General features: G+C 40.5%; 1 protein-coding gene across 1 annotated transcript in view; it reads right to left on the reverse strand.

The window, feature by feature from the left end:
* UNC13C (unc-13 homolog C) overlaps positions 1 to 23,690 on the reverse strand; it is an 861,108-nt gene that overhangs the window by 80,176 nt on the left and 757,242 nt on the right. Inside the window, exons 30-31 of the mRNA XM_073653015.1 lie at positions 14,688 to 14,768; positions 74 to 221 (exon numbers count right to left, since the gene is read on the reverse strand). Of these exons, the coding sequence (XP_073509116.1) occupies positions 74 to 221; positions 14,688 to 14,768 (229 nt within the window). The remainder of the gene's footprint in view (positions 1 to 73; positions 222 to 14,687; positions 14,769 to 23,690) is intronic.

Consider the following 23,690-nt stretch of genomic DNA (forward strand, 5'->3'; position numbering starts at 1 on the left):
TGTTTATCACCATATCTTTAGTAGATGCCACAAATTTTAAATATTAAGAAGAATATAAATGAACCACACTTACCTTGAGATGTCTGCGTTTCTATGAATTTTTTTATCAAAGCATCAGTAGTTTGAGTGTAGAGGCTGAGGGCATATTTCAGCGACTGTAGGTCCTGGCTCTTCTCCAAGAAATTCTTCTTTAACCCACTTCCACCAGCATGAAAGTATTGCTACAGAAAAAAAAGATACTAGCTGATATTAGAACTGCAAGATATGTTTTAGAAAAGTCATTTATCTAATAACAAACAGTTACAAAAGTAAAGAAAGGCCATACTCAGCCCCTGGTCTTAGAGGGAGGCCAGCAGGACGCAGGACAGGGTTAATGCGGGATTACAGGAAGCTATTGAATTTGGGGGGAGTCAGGGTTAAACTGGGATAGAGGTGGGGTCACTGTCACCAAGGGGTGGGTGCACCAATAGGGGGAGGTGTAGGGTTTACAAGGGATGGCCATTTGGGATTTGGTAGCCATTTTAGGTTACCATCAAGCCATTGGGAAGATATCACATCCACCATCCCTTATTAGGTTTCTGGTAAAGGCAAGCTCGCCTCTATCATCTGTTCAACAAATGTATTTGGTTTAACTACAGAATTGTTATGTATAATCTTTGTCATAGCAGTAGGCATGGGGGAAGGTCCTCGAAGTCTGTGCTTTTGGTTAATGGTGGAGTGGCGGCGGGGACCTTGGGAGGTTCTGGACCCCCCTAGGTGGTATAATGAGGTGACGGTGTTAAATCCCAGGAAGGTATTGGAGGGCCCGTGGAAATTGTTTTCAGTTTAGTGGCCAGGTTGTTTAATTGGTTCCCCCGAGCTGGTTTATAGCGGCTGGAGGTAAGATGCAATCTGAGCCCAGTTGGTCAAAACAACCAGACCTGGTTCTGTTTAAGTATGGGGCTTTGAGGACCATCCCTCTAGAAGGATGTTTATAATTTGTTAAATGTACTTGTTAATAAAAAGCTGCTGTGGCCATTAAAATCAAACTTTCAGGTGTTGCGTGGTTATCGGCTTAGGAAAGGTGAAGTAAAAGGGTATGTTCGGAGGAAGCTCACATGACTCGCATATACCCATTGTCATGTAATCTTAGAAGGGTTGCCCATCTTTAGGATAGGTTATTATTATCAGATTGGTGACGGTCTGACATCCGTCACTGTCACAGATTGGCTTTGGCAGAGGATAAATATAGCAGTGCACAGATCAGAACACCATAGCTCCATACACTGGTAAGCTGCCACTCCTGACTTAATAAGTTAAAGGAAACCTGTCAGTTGATCCATGCTGCTCAAACTGTGGGCAGCATGTATCAGCCCTTGGCTGTGCAATCATGGCCACGTATGTTTTACTCTGAAACGCTGTGGTGTTTCAGAGAAAAACATACTTTTAAATCACCGCCGGGAACTGAGCCGCAAAGGTGACTAGTCGTACAGGTGGGTCTCTGTTAGCTTCTCACCACCTGCTGACAGTGAGTGGCATGCCTCTGCCTATACGGCCACGTAGGCAGTTGCTTGCCAGCCAGTGTCAGTGGATGGAGCCCCACCCATAGGACTAGTCACCCACACAGCTTGGTCCCCGGCGGTGATTAAAAGTATGCTTTTCTCTGAAATGCCGCAGTGTTTTACAGACAAACATACATGGCTGTGATGGTCTGGGCAGCATGTATCAGCTAACAGGTTCTGTGGAACCCCAGGGGTCTGGTTACCACAGTAATAGCAATATTACGTCTGTGAGCAGGTGGGAGGTCTCCTGGTCAGGAATCCTAAGCATGCCACACCTCCTGCCCAGTCCTGGGAGGGGAAGAACTTCCCCTATATAAACTGGGGCTGAGGTGGGGTTAGAAAAGAACACAGACAGAGACAGAGACACAGTCTGGTCTGGTGTGGAGCAGTTGCAGGGAAAGTGACAACAGGAGCTCTGTGGGAGCAGTGATAAAAGGGGTCAGAGACTGGAAGCTGTAGAGCTCGTCCTGACTGAAGAGATCTCACCGGACACGGAGTCCGAGGCTGTGGGGACTGAGCCATACCCAGCGGCAGAAACCGTCCGGCAGGGGATTTCAGGTCCTCTGGCCAAGAAACCCGAAGGCACGGTCGCACGCAAGGGACCAGCACCGCCGTCGTGGAGCGGAGGCTACCAGAAGGCCCCGAGTCACCGGCCATACGGGTGAGCACCACATGGTACACTCAGGGACGTGGGCTACTTTTACCCGCTTCTAGCAAGGTAGCCAGGAAGAGTACAATTAGTGGGGAGGCCTACAACTCCGCCTGGCCGGGGGAGATCCTATCTGCTCACGGACTGACCAGGCCCCGATCGCTAGCCAGTACTCCCGGGAGGGTCTACCTTTGCCACCAGTAAAGACCCTGAACTACACCGCACCGTCTCTGAGTGGTTCCTGGTGCCTGCGTGCAATTCTGCTATCCCCATCATCCACGTCTGCTGCCCTGAGGCCATACCCCTCCAGTTGGGGGTTATACTACCCACGCTGCACAACTGTACCACCGGCCTCAGCGGTCTGCCCTGCAGCGGCGGCTTCATAACCGCATTCAACGGGTGGCGTAGTCGAACACTATAACATCTTCTGCTAAATTCCGCCACTTAGTTTGACACCCTGGGCACGGACCGGGTCACCGCCACGAGGACTACTAACCCCGACAGATCCGGCTCCGGGTATTCCCCGCGTGCGCAACGCTACACAACACAGGCCCAGGGGGCGCGTCAGTTCTCTTTAACATTATGGAAGAAATTTCACCATGCCAATAAATGTAATGCCATCATTTGAAGAGTATGGTAATAGGGCCACGAGTGCACAAATTGAAATGAAAAATATATGTACTTCTCGGTTATAGACATCAAGATGTTCAGAAGGAAAAAACAGAGTGCCACATAGGGGGATATTGTGTGCCAAAGAAGATACAGTACAGACCAAAAGTTTGGACACACCTTCTCATTTAAAGATTTTTCTGTATTTTCATGACTATGAAAATTGTACATTCACGCTGAAGGCATCAAAACTATGAATTAACACATGTGGAATTATATACTTAACAAAAAAGTGTGAAACAACTGAAAATATGTCTTATATTCTAGGTTCTTCAAAGTAGCCACCTTTTGCTTTGATGACTGCTTTGCACACTCTTGGCATTCTCTTGATGAGCTTCAAGAGGTAGTCACCGGAAATGGTCTTCCAACAATCTTGAAGGAGTTCCCAGAGATGCTTAGCACTTGTTGGCCCTTTTGCCTTCACTCTGCGGTCCAGCTCACCCCAAACCATCTCGATTGGGTTCAGGTCTGGTGACTGTGGAGGCCAGGTCATCTGGCGTAGCACCCCATCACTCTCCTTCTTGGTCAAATAGCCCTTACACAGCCTGGAGGTGTGTTTGGGGTCATTGTCCTGTTGAAAAATAAATGATGGTCCAACTAAACGCAAACCGGATGGAATAGCATGCCGCCGCAAGATGCTGTGGTAGCCATGCTGGTTCAGTATGCCTTCAATTTTGAATAAATCCCCAACAATGTCACCAGCAAAGCACCCCCACACCATCACACCTCCTCCTCCATGCTTCACGGTGGGAACCAGGCATATAGAGTCCATCCATTCACCTTTTCTGCGTCGCACAAAGACACGGTGGTTGGAACCAAAGATCTCAAATTTGGACTCATCAGACCAGATTTCCACTGGTCTAATGTCCATTCCTTGTGTTCTTTAGCCCAAACAAGTCTCTTCTGCTTGTTGCCTGTCCTTAGCAGTGGTTTCCTAGCAGCTATTTTACCATGAAGGCCTGCTGCACAAAGTCTCCTCTTAACAGTTGTTGAAGAGATGTGTCTGCTGCTAGAACTCTTGAACTGCATTGACCTGGTCTCTAATCTGAGCTGCTGTTAACCTGCGATTTCTGAGGCTGGTGACTCGGATAAACTTATCCTCAGAAGCAGAGGTGACTCTTGGTCTTCCTTTCCTGGGGCGGTCCTCATGTGAGCCAGTTTCTTTGTAGCGCTTAATGGTTTTTGCAACTGCACTTGGGGACACTTTCAAAGTTTTCCCAATTTTTCACACTGACTGACCTTCATTTCTTAAAGTAATGATGGCCACTCATTTTTCTTTACTTAGCTGCTTTTTTCTTGCCATAATACAAATTCTGAAAGTCTATTCAGTAGGACTATCAGCTGTGTATCCACCAGACTTCTGCACAACACAACGGATGGTCCCAACCCCTTTTATAAGGCAAGAAATCCCACTTATTAAACCTGACAGGGCACACCTGTGAAGTGAAAACCATTTCCGGTGACTACCTCTTGAAGCTCATCAAGAGAATGCCAAGAGTGTGCAAAGCAGTCATCAAAGCAAAAGGTGGCTACTTTGAAGAACCTAGAATATAAAACATATTTTCAGTTGTTTCACACTTTTTTGTTAAGTATATAATTCCACATGTGTTAATTCATAGTTTTGATGCCTTCAGTGTGAATGTACAATTTTCATAGTCATGAAAATACAGAAAAATCTTTAAATGAGGTGTCCAAACTTTTGGTCTGTACTGTAGGTAAACAGGTCTGAATGCTTAACTTTAGGAGTGCATGTTATATCAAAGTTACTATATGAACATAAATGAATAGGATTCTGGTTCCAGCAGCAGTTCTTCCAGGGTATTTGCCACAGGATTCAGTTCCCAGCACGGGTACAATCGAGGTAGAAGAGCTACAAAACTCCAGGACCAGCGTTTGGATAGGTAAATTAAATGGATTCAATTGCCTCAATTTGAGGAAAAACCCCTTCAAACTGTCTATTTTTATCTCATGAAGGTGTTTTCCCCCAAAACGTGTTATAAATATTAGACAAATTATTTATTTTACCTATCCAAATGCGCGTCCTTGAATTTTTAGATCTTTTATTTGTCTTTTGCTAATAATACCTTTCCTTGATTAGTTATAGACATTAGGCGCACAATCTTTACATAACCAGTGTTAAAACTATATATCAACAGCAAGTAAGGCGCCTTTGGAAACCTTGGTGAAAGGCAGAGAAAGCATTGGATCTAATTGCATACTGTTTATTCTTTGCAAATCACCAGTGCTGCAATGCCCAGAACCTGGAGAGACCCAGAATGATCACTTTACAGCAGGGTTTGATTAAAGAAACACTCCCATTAATATACATTTTATTTTCATTAAATTTGTGTATATGTGTATGTAATGTAGCATAGGGCGGCACGGTGGCGCAGTGGTCTGCAGCCTTGCAGCGCTGGGGTCTTGGGTTCAAATCCCACCAAGGACAATATCTGCAAGGAGTTTGTATGTTTGTGTGGGTTTCCTCCGGGTTCTCCGGTTTCCTCCCACACTCCAAAGACATACTGATAGGGACTCTAGATTGTGAGCCCCGATGCGGACAGCGATGATAATGTATGTAAAGCACTGCGGAATATGTTAGCACTATATAAAAATAAAGATTATTAAGATTATTATTATGTGTTAATATACTCATCTACCACTGCTCTCTCCAGGATCCAGCACCATTCTATTCCTCTTCTCAGTGACGTCACTGCTCTTCAAACTAGCTGGCTCACTCTATGTTCTATGTGTGAGCCGGAAGTCTCTTTTACAATGAAAGCTTTTATTCTGACGTTACAGAGGCTTACACTGTAAAAGCCACTTCTGGGTCACAGAGCGCAGCGTGGCATGGAAAGTCTGCAGGAGCTGATGTCACTGAGAAGAGGAGCGAGACAGTGCTGGACACTGGAGAGAGCAGTGGTAGTTGAGTATATAAATACACTACACTGCATGCATATATTCAAACATTTAATTAAAAATATATATATTAGGGCTTTTTTAAACTCCACTACTTTTGTGGTTAGTTTTTTGTTTTAGTGCTATCAAAATTTGTACCGTTTGAATGTAATTTTATCTTTTAACGCTAGATCTAATCACATACAGTAACAGTATAGAATATAGTAAGATAGTAATCATGCTGGACCCATGTATAAGAGGTGAATATTTACTGCGCCACAGTTCGGCTTTAGTCACAATGTTATTATGGGGCTCTTTAGACCTGTTATTAATATCCTTATCTTTTAATTAAAATAAAATAAAAAATGACAGCACTTCACATCTAACAGACTAGATTTCTACATAAAGCACAAAACTGTTATTGTTAACAACACAAAGGCCTTAGATTGTATGGCTAGAGGAAACACTTGTAGAGTGTCCATTTCTCACACAGACAGGCCTGGAAACAAAACCATTGAATGTCTTGCTCAATCAAGTGGAAGTAGAAGCTAATGCACTGATTCTTTTTGTTTAGTGTTTTATATTATTGATTGGTTATTTGCTTTATTCTATAGGCCCACTTATTTTGCTGCAGCTAGACTATACCATCAATAAGGAGTAAAAAAGGACAGGGAATAAATGTGTCAGTATATATGTGATCTTATAGCACATGTATGCCTAAGTTCCCATGATAAGCTTTCGGTGGGTTTTAGACGCTGCATATTTTTTCACCATTTCTGCACCTATAGAATCATAGAATCATAGAATGGTAGAGTTGGAGGGGACCTCCTGGGTCATCTGGTCCAACCCCCTGCTCAAAGCAGGATTCACTAAATCATCTCAGACAGATTTCTGTCCAGCCTCTGTTTGAAGACGTCCATTGAAGGGGAACTCACCACCTCTCGTGGCAGCCTGTTCCACTCATTAATCACCCTAACTGTCAAAAAGTTTTTTCTAATATCTAATCTGTGTCTCCTCCCATTTAGTTTCATCCCATTGCTTCTAGTCTTTCCTTGTGCAAATGAGAATAAAGATGATCCTTCTACAATGTGACAGCCCTTGACATATTTGTAGACAGCTATTAAGTCTCCTCTCAGTCTTCTTTTTTGCAAGCTAAACATTCCCAAATCCTGCAACCGTTCCTCATAGGACATGGTTTGCAGACCAGTCACCATTCTGGTCGCTCTTCTCTGAACTTGCTCCAGTTTGTCTATGTCTTTTTTTAAAATGTGGTGCCCAAAACTGTACACAGTATTCCAGATGAGGTCTGACCAAAGAGGAGTAAAGACCGATAATGACTTCACGTGATCTAGACTGTATGCTTCTGTTAATACATCCCAGAATTGTATTTGCCTTTTTTGCTGCTGTATCACACTGTTGACTCATGTTCAGTCTATGATCTATTAGTATACCTAACTCTTTTTCACATGTACTGTTGCTTAGCTCTATTCCTCCCATTCTGTATATGCTTTTTTCATTTTTATTGCCCAGATGTAGTACTTTGCATTTTTCCCTGTTAAAAAACATTCTGTTGGTTGCTGCCCACTGCTCCAGTTTATTTAGGTCTTTTTGAATCTTCCCTCTCTCTTCTCTAGTATTAGCTATCCCTCCTAGCTTTGTGTCATCAGCAAATTTAATCAGTTTACCCTCAATTCCTTCATCTAAATCATTGATAAAGATGTTGAACAATACAGGTCCCAGGACGGAGCCCTGTGGTACCCCACTTGAAACATTCATCCAGCTGGATGTGAAGCCATTTACAACCACCCTTTGAGTCCGATCACTAAGCCAGTTATGAATCCACCTAACAGTTGCCTGGTCCATTGCATACTTGGTCATTTTTTCAATAAGGATGGTGTGAGATACTTTGTCAAATGCTTTGCTGAAGTCAAGATATACTATATCTACAGCATTTCCCTGATCCACCCAGTCAGTGATTCTGTCATAGAAGGAAATTAAGTTAGTCTGACATGACTTGTTAGTTACAAACCCATGCTGACTCTGGTTAATCACTTCATTCTTATCCAGGTACTTACATACATGTTGTTTAATAATTTGTTCAAAGATCTTTCCTGGTATAGAAGTCAGACTCACCGGCCTATAGGTCCCTGGGTCCACCTTCTTCCCCTTTTTGAAGATAGGAACAACATTTGCTCTTCTCCAGTCTTCTGGGACTTCTCCTGTTCTCCAAGAATTTTCAAAGATTATGGAGAGTGGTTCTAAAATTTCTTCTACGATCTCCTTCAGTACTCTGGGGTGTAATTCATCTGGACCTGGAGACTTGAACTCATTTATGTTAGCTAAATATTCCCTCACAATCTTTCTGTTTACAGATAACTTGGATTCCTCTATTCCTTTAAAAGGACAGTGAAGATTAGTTGATGTTACATTTTCTTTCTGAGAGAAAACAGATGCAAAATAGGAGTTAAAAAGTTCGGCCTTCTCAACATCCTCTCTTACCATTTCTCCATTTTCATCCTGTAAAAATCCTATAGCATCTTTGACTTTTCTTTTACTTTTGACATACCCCCAAAATCCTTTTTTATTGCTTTTGACATCTCTTGCAAGCCTTAATTCATTGTCAGCTTTAGCTAACCTGATACGTGCCCTGCAGGATCTGCAGACTGCATTATAATCTTCTTTAGATATGCCTCCCTCTTTCCATTTAATAAACATTTCTTTCTTTCTTTTTAGCATGTGTTTAAGTTCTGTGTTCATCCATCCTGGTTTCCTTAAATGCTTCCCATTCTTCCTACTTTTCGGGATTGTTAACGATTGTGCTTTGAGAATCTCATTTTTAAAAATTTCCCATCCTTCCTGGACATTTTTGTCCTTAAGGACATCCAGCCATTGGATCCCTCCTATTCTCTTTCTGAGTCTCTTAAAATCTGCCTTTCTAAAATCTAACCTTGAAGTTTGAGTCTTCACATGTCTTCCTCCTCTAGTTATCCAAAATTCTATAATAGCATGATCGCTGCCTCCTAGGGTCCCAGCCACCTTTACCTCCTCAACCATTTCCTCCCTGTTTATAAGGATTAGATCCAAAGTAGCAGATCCCCTTGTTTTCTCCCCTACCTTTTGGAAGATAAAGTTGTCAGCAAGAGAGGATAAGAATTTGCTTGACCTGTTAGTTTTACTTGAGAGAGATTCCCAACAAATGTCTGGATAGTTGAAATCTCCCATGACCACTACGTCATATTTTTTGGAGAACTTGGTCATTTGATACATAAAGAGTTCATCCATATCTTCAGCTTGCCCAGGTGGCCTGTAGTAAATGCCTACAATGGTGTCCTTTCCGTTGTTCTCTCCTTGTATTCTTACCCAAACAGTTTCCACAGAACTCCCAGTCTCTGAAGCTTCAATCTCTGTGCAGATATACGCTTTTCTAACATACAATGCGACACCTCCTCCTCGCTTATCAAGTCTGTTTCTTGCAAATAAGTTGTATCCTTTTAGCCTTTTATTCCAATCATGTGTATCGTCCCACCAAGTTTCAGTGATTCCAATGACATCATATTCCTTTTCCTGCATTAATAGTTCCAATTCTCCTTGTTTGTTGCCCATGCTTTGTGCATTTGTATAAAAACATTTTAGTTTGTGATTGGTTTCTCTTCCTCCCATATTTTTATTATTTAAATTGTTTTGTCTTTGTTCTTCCTTTCCACTTCCAGTAGCAGAGATCTCAATAGTATTTGTCAGCTGTATGGCTTTTTCTGGCCTTTTGCTTCCCTTCCCACATTGTTCTAGTTTAAAGCTCTCCTGATGAGTGTAGCAAGGCGACTTCCAAATACACGTTTTCCAGTCTTCGTAAGGTGCACCCCATCTCTAGCAAGTAGTCCATCGTATAGGTAATTCATTCCGTGATCCAGAAATCCAAATCCTTGTTGACGGCACCATCGACGTAGCCAGTTGTTCACCTGTAGAATCTTATTCCACCTCATTGTTCCATGGCCATCCACTGGGAGGATGGATGAGAAGACCACCTGCGCTCCCAATTCTTTCACTTTCTTGCCTAAGTCTTCAAAGTCACTGCAGATGGTTTCCAGGTCCTTTCTTGCGGTGTCATTTGTCCCCACATGTATCAGCAGGAATGGGTAGTGATCTGTAGGTCTGAAGAGTCTTGATATCCTGTCAGACACATCTTTAATTTTTGCTCCTGGAAGACAGCACATTTCTCTTGAGGTTATGTCTGGTCTGCAGATAGCGGCCTCTGTTCCTCTTAGCAGGGAGTCCCCCATGACCACCACTCTCCGTTTTTTTTTCACAACATTCTTCTTTCTCCATCCAGGAGGATTCTGAGGGCTTACAAGGTTATTCATTGCTGGCAAAGTCTTATTTTGCGGTATTTCTTCATGGTTCTCCTGCGTGAGAGCCTGGTACTGGTTCCTGAGCAGTATGGGTGCTGACTGCCTCTCGATCCTCCTGCTTCTGTGGGTCACATGCTTCCATTCCTCTGTTTCATCAGGTGCAGTTCGAATTTCTTCTCTTTCTGAATCATGAAGAGATAATTCTGCTCTGTCTAAGAACTCTTCACCTTCCTTAATGATTTTCAAGGTAGTTAACCTCTCTTCTAGATTTCGCAACTTTTCCTCCAACAGGGACACAAGCTTGCATTTCTGGCATGTGAAGTTTGGCTTTTCCACTGGCAAGTCTGTGAACATGTAGCAGGATATGCAGCTCACCAAATGGCTCCTGGACTCTTCCATGTTCTTAATGTTAATGTTCTGAAAACAGTGAAAAAAGCTTCAAAATGCGCGCGCCGGGAGGCGCGCGGTTTACCGATGTCCTCTTTTCAGCTCCAACAGCCAAAATCCAGTGTTCTTTGAGCTCGCGGAGACTCTTCACTTACCCCAAAATGCAGTGGGAATATGCAAATTATCTCCTCAGGACTCCTCCCCTAATGTAGATTAGGTTACTTGCATCTTTTCATTGCGTTTTTTCACAAGTGTTTTTATCACGTTTTTGAGGCTGCAGTTTAGTTAGTGCTGTTCCCAAGCGTCGGGTGCTGAACGCTGCCCTCATGGTTCCTGCCGATGCTGTGATCAGCATCAGTAGGGACAATGATGAGAGTAGTAGTGTCTGCTCCAGCAGAGTCCGACTGTAAAAATAAGAATATAATAAAAAATCAATATACTCACCTGTCCTAAGTGTCCCCCTCTGTAATCCATGTAACCTCTCACGCCAAGGAGCTGGGGAGAATGCTTTTCTTAAAGCATTCTTATTTTGCAGCATTTTTCCCTACCTGCCTAAAACTTTGACAGTTATATGACTACTGATCTATGGCATGTAAGCCAATCGGCAGTCATTTAATAGACTGGTCAATTGCATTTTCATTTGCACAGATTGATCATTAAAGGAGGTGTCCACTACTTTCACATTGATGCCCTATCCATAGAATAGGGCATCAATGTATGATCGGTCGGGGTCCCGCACGCGGCAACCCCACCGATCAGCTGTTATTGGTGCCGGCGGCAGCGGCCGCTAGCCGGAAGTGCTTACCTGCGCTACTTGGCCGTCAAGTTGTAGTGGCCAGCACTTGTTACTGTACATTCATCTCCTATTCAATTGAATGGGAGATGGATGTGCAGTACCCTGCGGTGGCCACTGCAGTTGGACGACCAAGCACCGCAGGTAAGGATTTCCAGCCGGCGGCTTCCGCCGGCACTGATAACAGCTGATCGGCGAGGGTGCCATGTGCGGGACCCTGGCCGATCATACATTGATGCTCTATCCTATGGATAGGGCATCAATGTGAAAGTAGTGGACAACTTCTTTAATACAATTTTCCTTTGTGCACAGAATATCGTTGTTTTCAGCAAAACATGTCCTTTTTAACCCCTTAAAGACTGAGCCACTTTGTACTTTAATGACCAAGCCTCACTTTTCAATTCTGACCACTGTCACTTTATGAGATAATAACTCTGGAACGCGTCAACAGATACCAGTGATTCTGAGACTGTTTTTGAGTGACATATTGTACTTCATGATAGTGGTAAAATTTGTTCGATATGACTTGCTTTTATTTGTGAAAAAAACGGAAATTTGGCAAAAATTATTTTAAATTTTGTAGTTTCCAAAGTTCTAATTCTTATGCTCTTAAACCACAGAGTTATGTGACACAACATAGTTAATAAATAACATTTACCACATGTCTACTTCGACACTGCCTGAATCCTTCTGGGCATGCTCTTGATAAGATTCAAACATGTCTTGCCCAAAATCTGATCCTAGATCTCTTCTACATGTTCCCAAAGTTGGTGCATACTTGTAGACTTACTTGGGTATCTATACAGTTTTTTTTTTCAACTCTACCCACAAGTGTTCGATTGGGTTGAGATCTGGAGACTGTGGGGGTAATTCAGCACCTCTGCTTTATTGTCATTGAATCATTTCTTCACCAATCTCGATGTACGCTTCGGGTCGTTGTCCTGGTGGAACACTATGTCGTCCTTTTCTTACCCATAGTACTCAAGTGTATGAAGTAACTCATCTTATAGGATACTCACATATAACTCAGCATTGAGACCACCATTGATCCTGGTCAAGTATCCAACGCCTTTGGCTGTGAAACAATCCCATATCATCAGGCTTCCTCCATTGAACTTGACAGTTCCTTCAATTTCTGTAGCCTCTTCTTTCCTTATTTCTTCCGGACCAATTTGCCCCCATCAGAGCCTAATCTATTGATTTTCATCTCATTGCACCAAATCCCCCATTTCCAATCTTTTACTGTTCACTTTTCATACTTTTTTTGCAAACTCGGGCTGACGCTTCTAATGACAATATTGTAGTTGAGGCTTCTGTACCTTTTTTGGGAGCACCATTCCAGACTTGTGTAACATGCGTTGAACTGTGCTTGCATGGACGTCTGTGATCTCACTGTTATGAAGCATACAAGCCAACTCCACTGCCGTGTTTGTCGGGCCAGAATTGATAGACCTTGTGATGAGCTGACTTGTTGACTCCAATATTTTGCCAGGAAGTTCACATCTCGGCTAGTTAATGGAAGGGCGGACTTCATTTAGTATTCCTCCAACAGTCATGACACAAGTGATGCAGTTTGGCAATTTTTTTGGCCGAGAGACCTCTATCAATGAGCTGGATGATGTTGTTTCTTTTTTCTTGGGAAATCTTATTCATGGCTGCTCCTTGATTCAAACTAATGACCTTTCGCTTGGGAATCAACCTAATAACACATTGAGCTATTACGGAATGTGAAAACAGGTTGTATTTTGTGGTATGCAGGAAGAAAAAGATTTTTCCACTACCAGTAGCAAAACAGTAACAATGCAGTGACATGACAAGAATTTGCATAACTAATCATATGCTAAATAGTTGCAAGTCAAATTAATGTATGAGATAGCCAAGATGATTGTCTATAAAATGATGGGGGTATCACATTCAAAGCCGTAGTGGTTGGTGAGATATGGAGCCTGAAAGTCAAAAGTTCAAAACATTGTTACCCTTTTGCTCATCACTGTATTAGTAATCAAGGGGAAATGGGCAGCCACCCGCAGCCCTCTCTTCCACTTGATTAAGTATACGTCCGTAGTGGGGGACAGTGACACCAGCGCTGATTGGGTACAGGGCTCACATGTCACAACACGTGAGTCCCGGGAACATGAGTGCAGACACTGCTGAAATTGGTACCGCATGGGAGGTGAGTATAGGTGTTTTTATTTTTACTGGACCAAGCATGGGGAATGTCCACTACAAGGGCAACTTCTTTAAATCTATTTCATTGCAGAAGCCATATGGCCTTTGAAATCAGAGGCATATGTAGATACAGTATGGCCCTATAAGTTTCTATAAGTTCAGCAGAAAGTCTTTGTGTTTGGAATTTGCACAACATTTCTAATATAACATGTGCACGAAACCATAGAGTGACCCAAATGAAAGCATCGAAAACAAGGAATAATGGTTAAAAGTTACTTATAACACACATTAATGCTTCCCCCAGGGCAAAAATAATTGGATCTCTAGAGACAATCAAAATAAAATTGCAACATGTAGAAGAAATAAAGGAAACATTAAAGAAGAAATGTGATAGAGGAGATATAAATGCATATTGCGAGAATAGATTACAGGGGGACATGACATTATCCTCTTATCAGTTTAAATACTGTGAGAATGGAGTGATTATTTTAATTCTCCTACAGCCAGACTATAGAAGCCATATCGCTAAATTCATAACATGGGCCGTGGAAAGGAAATGTCAGATGTGACAGACTTATTACATCAATGCTTTGAGGCAAATAGGCAAGGCTAGAAAATGATTTAATTTACCCTGAGAAAATTGGATCTCTTGAAAAAATGATTAATCTACAAATATGGAAATACCTCTTCGCTAGATCATGGATACTCACATTAGCAAGCAATTGCCATATAGAAGGTACATAGGATCAGATTATTACGGATATTTTGTTCATTGAGCACTGTTGGTCAATATTGTTAGGTTTCTAAGCTCCCAAAAGATAATGGGTTATCTATTCAATATTGGGCTATATTAGAAAGATTAAAAAAGGAAGTGGGGCATCTAAGATCCAAATTAGGGTGGAAAAGTGGGGTTTTGGTAGCATAAGAATGTTAAACAACATTACACACGTTGTAAGGAACATTACACACATTGGAAGTAGCAATCATTTTAGAACCATCTGTTTTAAAAAAATGCTCAGTGTACTTCCAGAGAACGCTTCAATGTATATTTAATATGTTGTATGTTCCCAAAGGCAAATTGTAACTTTGCAATGAAAAGGATTTGATCAGTTAAAGAATCTTGCTGAAATAGCAGACAAATGCTTCAGGGGCTGATAAATATTTTTATAGAAATAACCATCTGCCGAAATACTAAATTATCTTTTTAGGCTGTTGTTATTAATAGCTAATCAAGGTACCTTAATTGTGGCTAGAACAACCTCCATAACCGAGCACTGTCGAGGTGTGAGACTTCTGGCTTCCTCTCGAATCACATGATCCTACAAAAAAGAAGAGAGAAAACAAATGAAAGCTGCTTCTACACCATTAATATATACGATTCTGTTCCAAAACTGGTAATTAATCTAAAATCTGCTGCATTTATATTTCTTGGCCCATGTAAAAATAATTCACAGTAGATTAACTAGGATTATTAAATCAGAGAAAATCATGTAATTGTTAAGCATTCAACCATTTTTACTGACTAATGACAGGTGGGAGCCTGAATACAGCACCAAACTAATGCCTGCTTTCAGCATGGCACTTATTATTCCTGTACCTTGCCAGAAAACTGAATATAGGTAATTTTTCCTCATTCATCTTATTTTCTGATAATTTAATGTGCCGCTATTATATGAGGAAAGAATTCACGTATTCTAGGTCTTTTCGGAAAGTGATATTTTCTGGTTTGGAACTTGGGAAATTCAGTTTAAAACATATTACTTAGTCTTATAGTTGTGAAAAAAATTCCAGAGACAAGACTAATATTTTTTTTTTAGTCCCTTATGGATCTTTTTTATTCCCACTGTAGTTAGTGTTTGCACATCTGACAAGGATCATCTATTACTGTATTGAGTTACATAGATTCAAGATTTCTGCCATATCATTAAAAATGAATGTTTTCTGGAACAACATTTATGTCTGTATTCCAACACTGCAAGCAGAGCATTTTACTACAATATATTGTAATGTTACGTAGCCATTATATAACCTATCTCATTCTGTACATATGTCAAGTAAAAAGTACAGTTATATGAAAAAGTTTGGGCACCCCTATTAATCTTAAGCTTAATGTTTTATAAAAATTGGTGTTTTTGCAACAGTTATTTCAGTTTGATATATGTAATAACTGTTGGACACAGTAATGTTTCTGCCTTGAAATGAGGTTTATTGTACTAACAGAAAATGTGCAATCTGCATTCAAACAAAATTTGACAGGTGCATAAGTATGGGCACCCTTATCATTTTCTTGTTTTAAATACTTCTACCTACTTTTTACTGACTTACTAAAGCACTTTTTTTGGTTTTGTAACCTCATTGAGCTTTGAACTTCATAGCCAGGTGTATGCAATCATGAGAAAAGCTACTTAAAGTGGCCACTTGCAAGTTGTTCTCCTGTTTGAATCTCCTCTGAAGAGTGGCATCATGGGCTCCTCAAAACAACTGTCAAATTATCTGAAAACAAAGATTATTCAACATAGTTGTTCAGGGGAAGGATACAAAAAGCTGTCTCAGCGATTTAACCTGTCAGTTTCCACTGTGAGGAACATAGTAAGGAAATGGAAGAACACAGGGACAGTTCTTGTTAAGGCCAGAAGTGGCAGGCCAAGAAAAACATCAGAAAGGCAGAGAAGAAGAATGGTGAGATCAGTCAAGGACAATCCTCAGACCACCTCCAGAGAACTGCAGCATCAACTTGCTGCAGATGGTATCACTGTGCATCGGTCAACTATACAACGCACTTTGCACAAGGAGAAGCTGTATGGGAGAGTGATGCGAAAGAAGCCGTTTCTGCAAGCACGCCACAAACAGAGTCGGCTGAGGTATGCAAAAGCACATTTGGAGAAGCCAATTTCTTTTTGGAAGAAGGTCCTGTGGACTGATGAAACCAAGATTGAGTTGTTTGGTCATACAAAAAGGCGTTATGCATGGCGGCAAAAAAACACAGCATTCCAAGAAAAACACTTGCTACCCACAGTAAAATTTGGTGGAGGTTCCATCATGCTTTGGGGCTGTGTGGCCAGTGCCGGCACCGGGAATCTTGTTAAAGTTGAGGGACGCATGGATTCCACTCAGTATCAGCAGATTCTTGACAATAATGTTCAAGAATCAGTGATAAAGTTGAAGTTACGCAGGGGATGGATCTTTCAGCAAGACAATGATCCAAAACACCGCTCCAAATCTACTCAGGCATTCATGCAGAGGAACAATTACAATGTTCTGGAATGGCCATCCCAGTCCCCAGACCTGAATATCATTGAACATCTGTGGGATCATTTGAAGAAGGCTGTCCATGCTCGGCGACCATCAAACTTAATTGAACTGGAATTGTTTTGTAAAGAGGAATGGTCAAAAATACCTTCATCCAGGATCCAGGAAATCATTAAAAGCTACAGGAAGCGACTAGAGGCTGTTATTTTTGCAAAAGGAGGATCTACTAAATATTAATGTCACTTTTCTGGTGAGGTGCCCATACTTATGCACCTGTCAAATTTTGTTTGAATGCAGATTGCACATTTTCTGTTTTCTGTACAATACACCTCATTTCAAGGCAGAAACATTACTGTGTCCAACAGTTATTACATATATCAAACTGAAATAGCCGCTGCAAAAACACCAATTTTTATAAAACATTAAGTTTAAGATTAATAAGGGTGCCCAAACTTTTTCATATAACTGTATAGGTATATAACAATTACATGGACCTTTGATCCTTCTATTAGCAATACAATCTCAACTAAGTGTCAAATCAATTACTACTACATAGGAAATCTACTAAACCAATAAAAAGTGAAAGAAATCAAGTTAATCTAGATGCTGCAGTGTCATAATGAATTAATGGACATCATCCCCTAGATTGGACCGGATTAAGTAAATTCTATCTGATGTGGACTATGTGTTTCAGGATGACACTAAACACTTTTTCAAGCCACATATACACAGCTTGCAGAATAGCCATGACCCCTTAACGACCTTGGACGTATAGATACGTCCAAGGTTATCTCCCTCCATTTGATGCCGGTTAAGGCGCTGACCCCGCATCTTTCCCGGCACATGACAGCTGATCTGATCAGCTGTCATGTGCCCCTAACAGTTAACATGTTAAATGTTACTGTCAAACTCCGACAGCGGCAGTTAAAATGGTCGCGCCAGGAGCGCGTCATAAGACCCACCCAATGGCACACCCGTCACATGATCGCGGGTCGCCAATGGGTTGGCATGACAACCCAGGGTCTGCAGTAGACCCCTGTGGTTGTCATAGCCAATCTGCTATGAGAGCCACCCAGCGGTTGGCGTTCATAACAGATGAGCATTTTTGTTACACATAGCAAGGCTGAAGCCCTTCTATGTATAGCACAAGCGATCAGATGATCGCAGCTTCTAGTTTCCCATGGAGACTATTGAAGCAAGTAAAAAGTAAAAAAAAAGTTTTCAAAAATATTAAAAAGTTAAAAAAACATAAAAGTTTAAATCAACCTCCTTTTGCCCCATTCAAAATAAAATAATTTTAAAAAATACACATATTTGTTATCACCACGTTAAGAATGACCCAAACTATTAATATACAGGGTGGTCCAAAAGTAGGTGGCCAGAAAATAATAGCATTTATTTTGATTTATATATAAAATTATATTTACTAACACAAGCATAACATTGACAATTAAATTTTATTCTGAACAATAATACAAAAGCCCTTAAATTTTATCAACGCAGGTGCTCAAACTGTTTCCATTACAATTTGCACAGCTTTGAAGTCTGCCTCTTACGCTTCGACAAACTTTTTTGCACAAGTCTCTTTGGGTATTAATTTCTTGAAATGCATCTCTTATGTAATTTTTCAAATCACTGACACTTTTTGGTTTTCGACTATAAACTTTGTCCTTGAGTACTCCCCAAAAGAAAAAATCCATTGGGGTCAAGTCTGGTGAACGTGACAGCCAATCAAGTGGGCCTCTTCAGCCAATCCATTTATTAGGAAATGTTTCATCAAGATACTCGCGGACTACTCTTGAATAATGTGGAGGGGCCCCATCTAGATGGAAATAAAGGTCATTTGAATTAGGCTGTTGCTGTAACTGGGGAACAACTTGATTCATTAGAATTTCGAGATACTTATCTCCTGTGACTGTTCCATCAAAAAATATTGGTCCTAAAACACCAAAACTTGAAATATCACCCCAAACATTGACACCATGCTCATTTAGTTGTTGCTCTAATGTTAAATGCATGTTCTCATTATACCAGTAAATACAATTATGTCTGTTAATATGGCCGGATAATTTGAAAGAAGCTTCATCACTCCACATAATGTTATCTAAAATTACTGGATTTTCTTTAATTTCATTAGGCATAATCTCACTAAATTGCAGCCGCCTGTCTGGATCATCCTCCAATAAACCATGAATTAGACGTGGACGATAAGCTTTCTATCCAATAGATTTCAGGATTCGCATGAAAGAAGCTCGTGAAAATCCCAATTCCAAAGAGGCTCTTCTGGTGACTTTTTTGGACTCTGCAAAAATGTTTCAGCAACAAGTTGTTTATTATCTTCTGTACAGACTGTTTTGGGTCGACCAGTTTTTGGAGCATTAAGGATTGAGCCAGTGGCATTGAATTTGTCACGAATGCGGTAAATGGTTTGTCTCTTTGGAGCTTGAGTACCAAATGTTTCAAACCAATTTGCTTTAACGGTTTCAGCATTTTCAGATTTCCAATAATCTGTTCATTTTCTTTGATCTGTATTTAAATAATTTGCCATTATGTGTTATCTGAATTATCTGAAAAAAAAAACAGATTTGGGGGAGATCTATCTGTGAAAACTAGATCTGTGAAACTGGCTCAGTTGCCCTTAGCAACCAATCAGATACCACCTTTCATTTTCCAAAGCGTCTGTGAGGAATGAAAAGTGGAATCTGATTGGTTGCTAAGGGCAACTGAGCCAGTTTCACTTTACACCATGTTTGATAAATCTCCCCCTTCATAACCTTATTACACTTTCTGTCCACCTACTTTTGGACAACCCTGTATAAAAAGAATTAATCTGATCAGTAAACATCGCAATGAGAAAAAAAATCTAAACGCCAGAATTAAGTTTTTTTGGTTGCAGCAACATTGCAATAAAATGCAATAACAGGTGATCAAAACATTGTATCTATTCCAAAGTATCAATAAAAAAATTAGCTTGGCGAGCAAAAAATAAGCCCTCACCCAGCCCCAGATTCTGAAAAATGGAGACGCTACGGGTCTCAGAAAATGGTGACATTTTTTTTTACCATCTTTGGATTTTTTATTCATCACTTAAATAAAAAAGAACCTATACATGTTTGGTATCTACGAACTCGTAATGAACTGGAGAATAATAACGGCAGGTCAGTTTTAGTATTTAGTGAACATGGTAAAAAAAAAAAAACAATTGTGGAATTGCACTTGGAATTTTTTTCCCAATTTCCAGTATATGATAAGGTAAAACCAATGGTGTCATTCAAAAGTACAACTTGTCCCGCAAAAAACAAGGCCTCACATGGCCATATTGACAGAAAAAAAAAACGTTATGGCTCTGGGAAGAAGGGGAATAAAGAACGAAAATGCAAAAACGGAAAAACCCAAGGTGATGAAGGGGTTAAAATGGAACGTACAGAATACTTATGGAAATCTGATTGTCTTTCTCTCATGCCTTGTTAATATTCTCTATGTATAATTGTAATCTTTTGATGTTTATTTGGGAGATTGACTTAACTGCAGGGAAGCAATTTTTGCATAGCTTCAATAAAGGTCACCTACTCTTAAAATGTACTTTATGTACAAAGGTACTGTATATCAATTATTCCTCTCTTTATTGAAAATCTCTGCACAAAGAGGTTTTTCAATTAAAAACATGCAATCAAGCAAAATCCCTTAAGACTCCATAGTATTAAAATGCTGCTTCTAACATGGCACTGGCTTCAGAACAGAAACAACCTGCAAGTGTCAATGCCGGGAAAACACCAAAGTGACTTTGTAACTTCTGTAATGAGTTCTCCACTGGCTCGGATGGAAGATGAAACCAGGCTTCCCTATCATTAGAGACAGCGGGGATACCAGCTCTGAATCTACAGAGAAACGTTAGGAAAAAGCAAGAGTGCGGCACACTCCTCCAATAAAAACACTTCCCTAACCTTTCATTTTGAAGAACACAAAGTGCATTTGCTTCCCAAATGAGAAAGTGTTGTCTTTGTGTAATATATACAGCTTGGAACAATTACCATACAGCCAGGATATGGGAAGGGACTTTGTGAATATAAATTGATCCACTTTCTATCAAAGGATATCATGTGTAAGTTTGTTAAAAATTTCAAAGGAACCTGTCATCTGCAAAAAACAATATTAACTTGCAGATATGGGATCAATCTGCAGGTTAATAGTGTTATAAAGCCACTCTGCTGCTGCACTGACAGGCCTACCTTTATTCCTCCGGCTTTAGTCATAGATCATGGCCGGCGCGGCTTCAGTCACCGCTCAGTACACAGTGAGTGGCAGCTGTAACCATGCCTCCAGCAATGACTGACAGCCAGCTCAGCAGTGCATCAGTGCTAAGCCTTCTTAGTCAGTGCTGGGGCGTGGTTTCAGCTGCCACTTACTATTTACAGAGCGGCTTTCTATGAATGAAATACCAAGGCTGTTCATTTCCTATCAGCAGCCGGGCTTTTAGTGTGGCAGCTACATGGCTTCAGAACACTATTAACTGGCAGAGTAATTCCATATCGGCAGGTTAATAGTGTTTTTTCACATGACAGTGTCAGGAGTCCTGTTGCCCTTCTGAAGTTTAACCACTAGTGGCTGCTATTATTCACCTTAATAATTGTGCTGCATTTACATTTCTTACCCCTGGAAGCTACTATTGAGTTCTGCCATTGCCCTTTACTAAAGATGGATTCCACAGATTCAGAATGTGCCATCTGTTTCCTGTTTGGGCCCACTTAAAGCCATATGGATCGCTCACTCATTGCTTGAGTATTGTGTCTAGCTGTTAGTCTGGTTCCAGTCTCCAGCTCCTGTACTGTCTTACCCAGACTGTTATCACTTATCTATGGATTTTTTCCTACAACTCCTTTTGCTATCTCCAAGGACTTCTACTACTGCTTGCTAGAGCTCCTCTGGCCACTGAATTCCAACGGTGCCACACAAGTATCATAACACATATGTTCTCTTTTTAAAGCAAAAATGTCAGGCATCACATAACTGCAGTAATGGATTCTTGTTTCACTGGAAATGCATTTACGTACACATGTGTTTTCAATGGAGAGAAAAAAAAGAGATCAATAGCACTAGAGCAATATGACTGAGTTTGAATTCAAACAGCCCATTTCTTACGATTCCTAACATCAATTATGGGCTAAATATCGAGAGGCCCCATACACATCAGATGGTCGTTTGATCCTGCCAAATTGGCAGGTTTCAACAACTTTCATTTAATCTGTATTTTGTTTTTGCCTCCTCGCTTTCCAAGAGCCATAACTTTTTTTTATTCCATTGACATAGCCATCGAAGGGCTTTTTTTTATGCGGCAAGTTGTAGTTTTGAATTACTTTTTATCATATGATGTTCTAGAAAATGGAGTTAATGGTGAAATAAACACAATTTTTATTTTTTACGGTATTCCATAAGTGGTTTAAACCCTTAACGACATATAATGTATTGTTACGTCATATGCTGGCTCCCTGCTTTAATGCGGGTTCACATGCCGAGCTTGCATCTTTTCCAGCAGATTACAGATATAATTAGCCATCATCTGCAGAGCTTCCCTCGCAGCTGTTAACATATTAAATGCAGCTGTCAACCTCTGATAGTGGCATTTAACACACACCAACAGGGAGTGCGTCATTTCACGTGCCCATTGGCACGCCCATGATGTGATCATGGACGCCGATGGGTTGCTATGACAACCGGGGGTCCACTGAAGACTCCAGTGCCTGTCATTATAATATTACTGTGAAAGTCAGTGTTTAGCTGGCGTTCATAGGAGATCGTGATTTTCACTGTACATAACAATACTGATGTACTGCTATGTATAGCTCAAGCGATCGGATGATCACAGCTTCAAGTCCCCCAAAGGGACTAATAAATACAGTAAAAACTGAAAAAAAAAAGTTTTTAAAAATATGAAAAAAAATGTAAAAAACCCCACAAAAATCACCCCCCCCCCTTTTGCCCAATTAAAAATAAAGCGATTAAAAAAACTAAAAAAAGGCATATATTTGGTATCGCTGCATTTGTAAAAGTTTGATCTATCAAAATATAAAATAAATTAACCTGATCTGTAAATGGCGTAATGAGAAAAAAAATCAAAATGCCAGAATTGTAACAACATGTAACATGCGATATACCCCAACATGACATCAATAAAAACATTAACTCGGGTCGCAAAAAAATAAGCACACACACAGGTCATATCCTGTATATAAAACGTTACAGCTCTTGGAAAATTGCATTGTTTTAGCCATCGCAACATTGCAATAAGAGTAGGTTAAACCATTGTATCTACACCAAAATAGTATCAGTAAAAATGTCAGCTCAGGGAGCAAAAATAAGCCATCACAGAGCATCATATCTCAAAAATGTTAAATGTTACGGGTCTCAGAATATGATGACAAAAAACAATTTTTTTTCTTTACAAATTTTTTTTTCACCATTTAAATAAAAAAAAAAACTATGTATGTCTGGTATCTGCATAATCATACTGACCAGGAGAATCATATTGTCATGTCAGTTTTACCATATAGTGAATATGGTAAAAAAAAAAATTGTGGAATTGCACTTTATTTGCAATTTCAACAAACTTGGATTTTTTTGTGCTTATCAATGGATCACTTGATAAAATGAATGAAGGCATTGAAAAATACAACTCGTACTGCAAATAACAAGCCTTCATACAGCTATGTGGATGGAAAAATAAAAAAGATATGGCAATATCAAACTTGTATAATTTATTTAAGTGGTGAAAAAACATCTGCTTGATATACAGTATATCCTTTAATACCACTGTATTGCAGTACACAGCAAAAAACACAATATCCTATAAAGCACAACCTATGGATAGCAATATGACAGCTACTGGAACCATCTACAGGTGCCCAGCTGCCATGATAATCCATTGGTACTGCATGATCTTTGGGGGACAATGGGCAAGATCATGCACCTTAAAAGCCGCTACCAGAGTGTGACCG

Source organism: Phyllobates terribilis, unplaced genomic scaffold (genome assembly GCF_046119375.1).
Source record: "Phyllobates terribilis strain yellow unplaced genomic scaffold, ASM4611937v1 Scaffold_11__3_contigs__length_659146591, whole genome shotgun sequence".
NCBI classification, from domain to species: Eukaryota; Metazoa; Chordata; class Amphibia; order Anura; family Dendrobatidae; genus Phyllobates; species Phyllobates terribilis.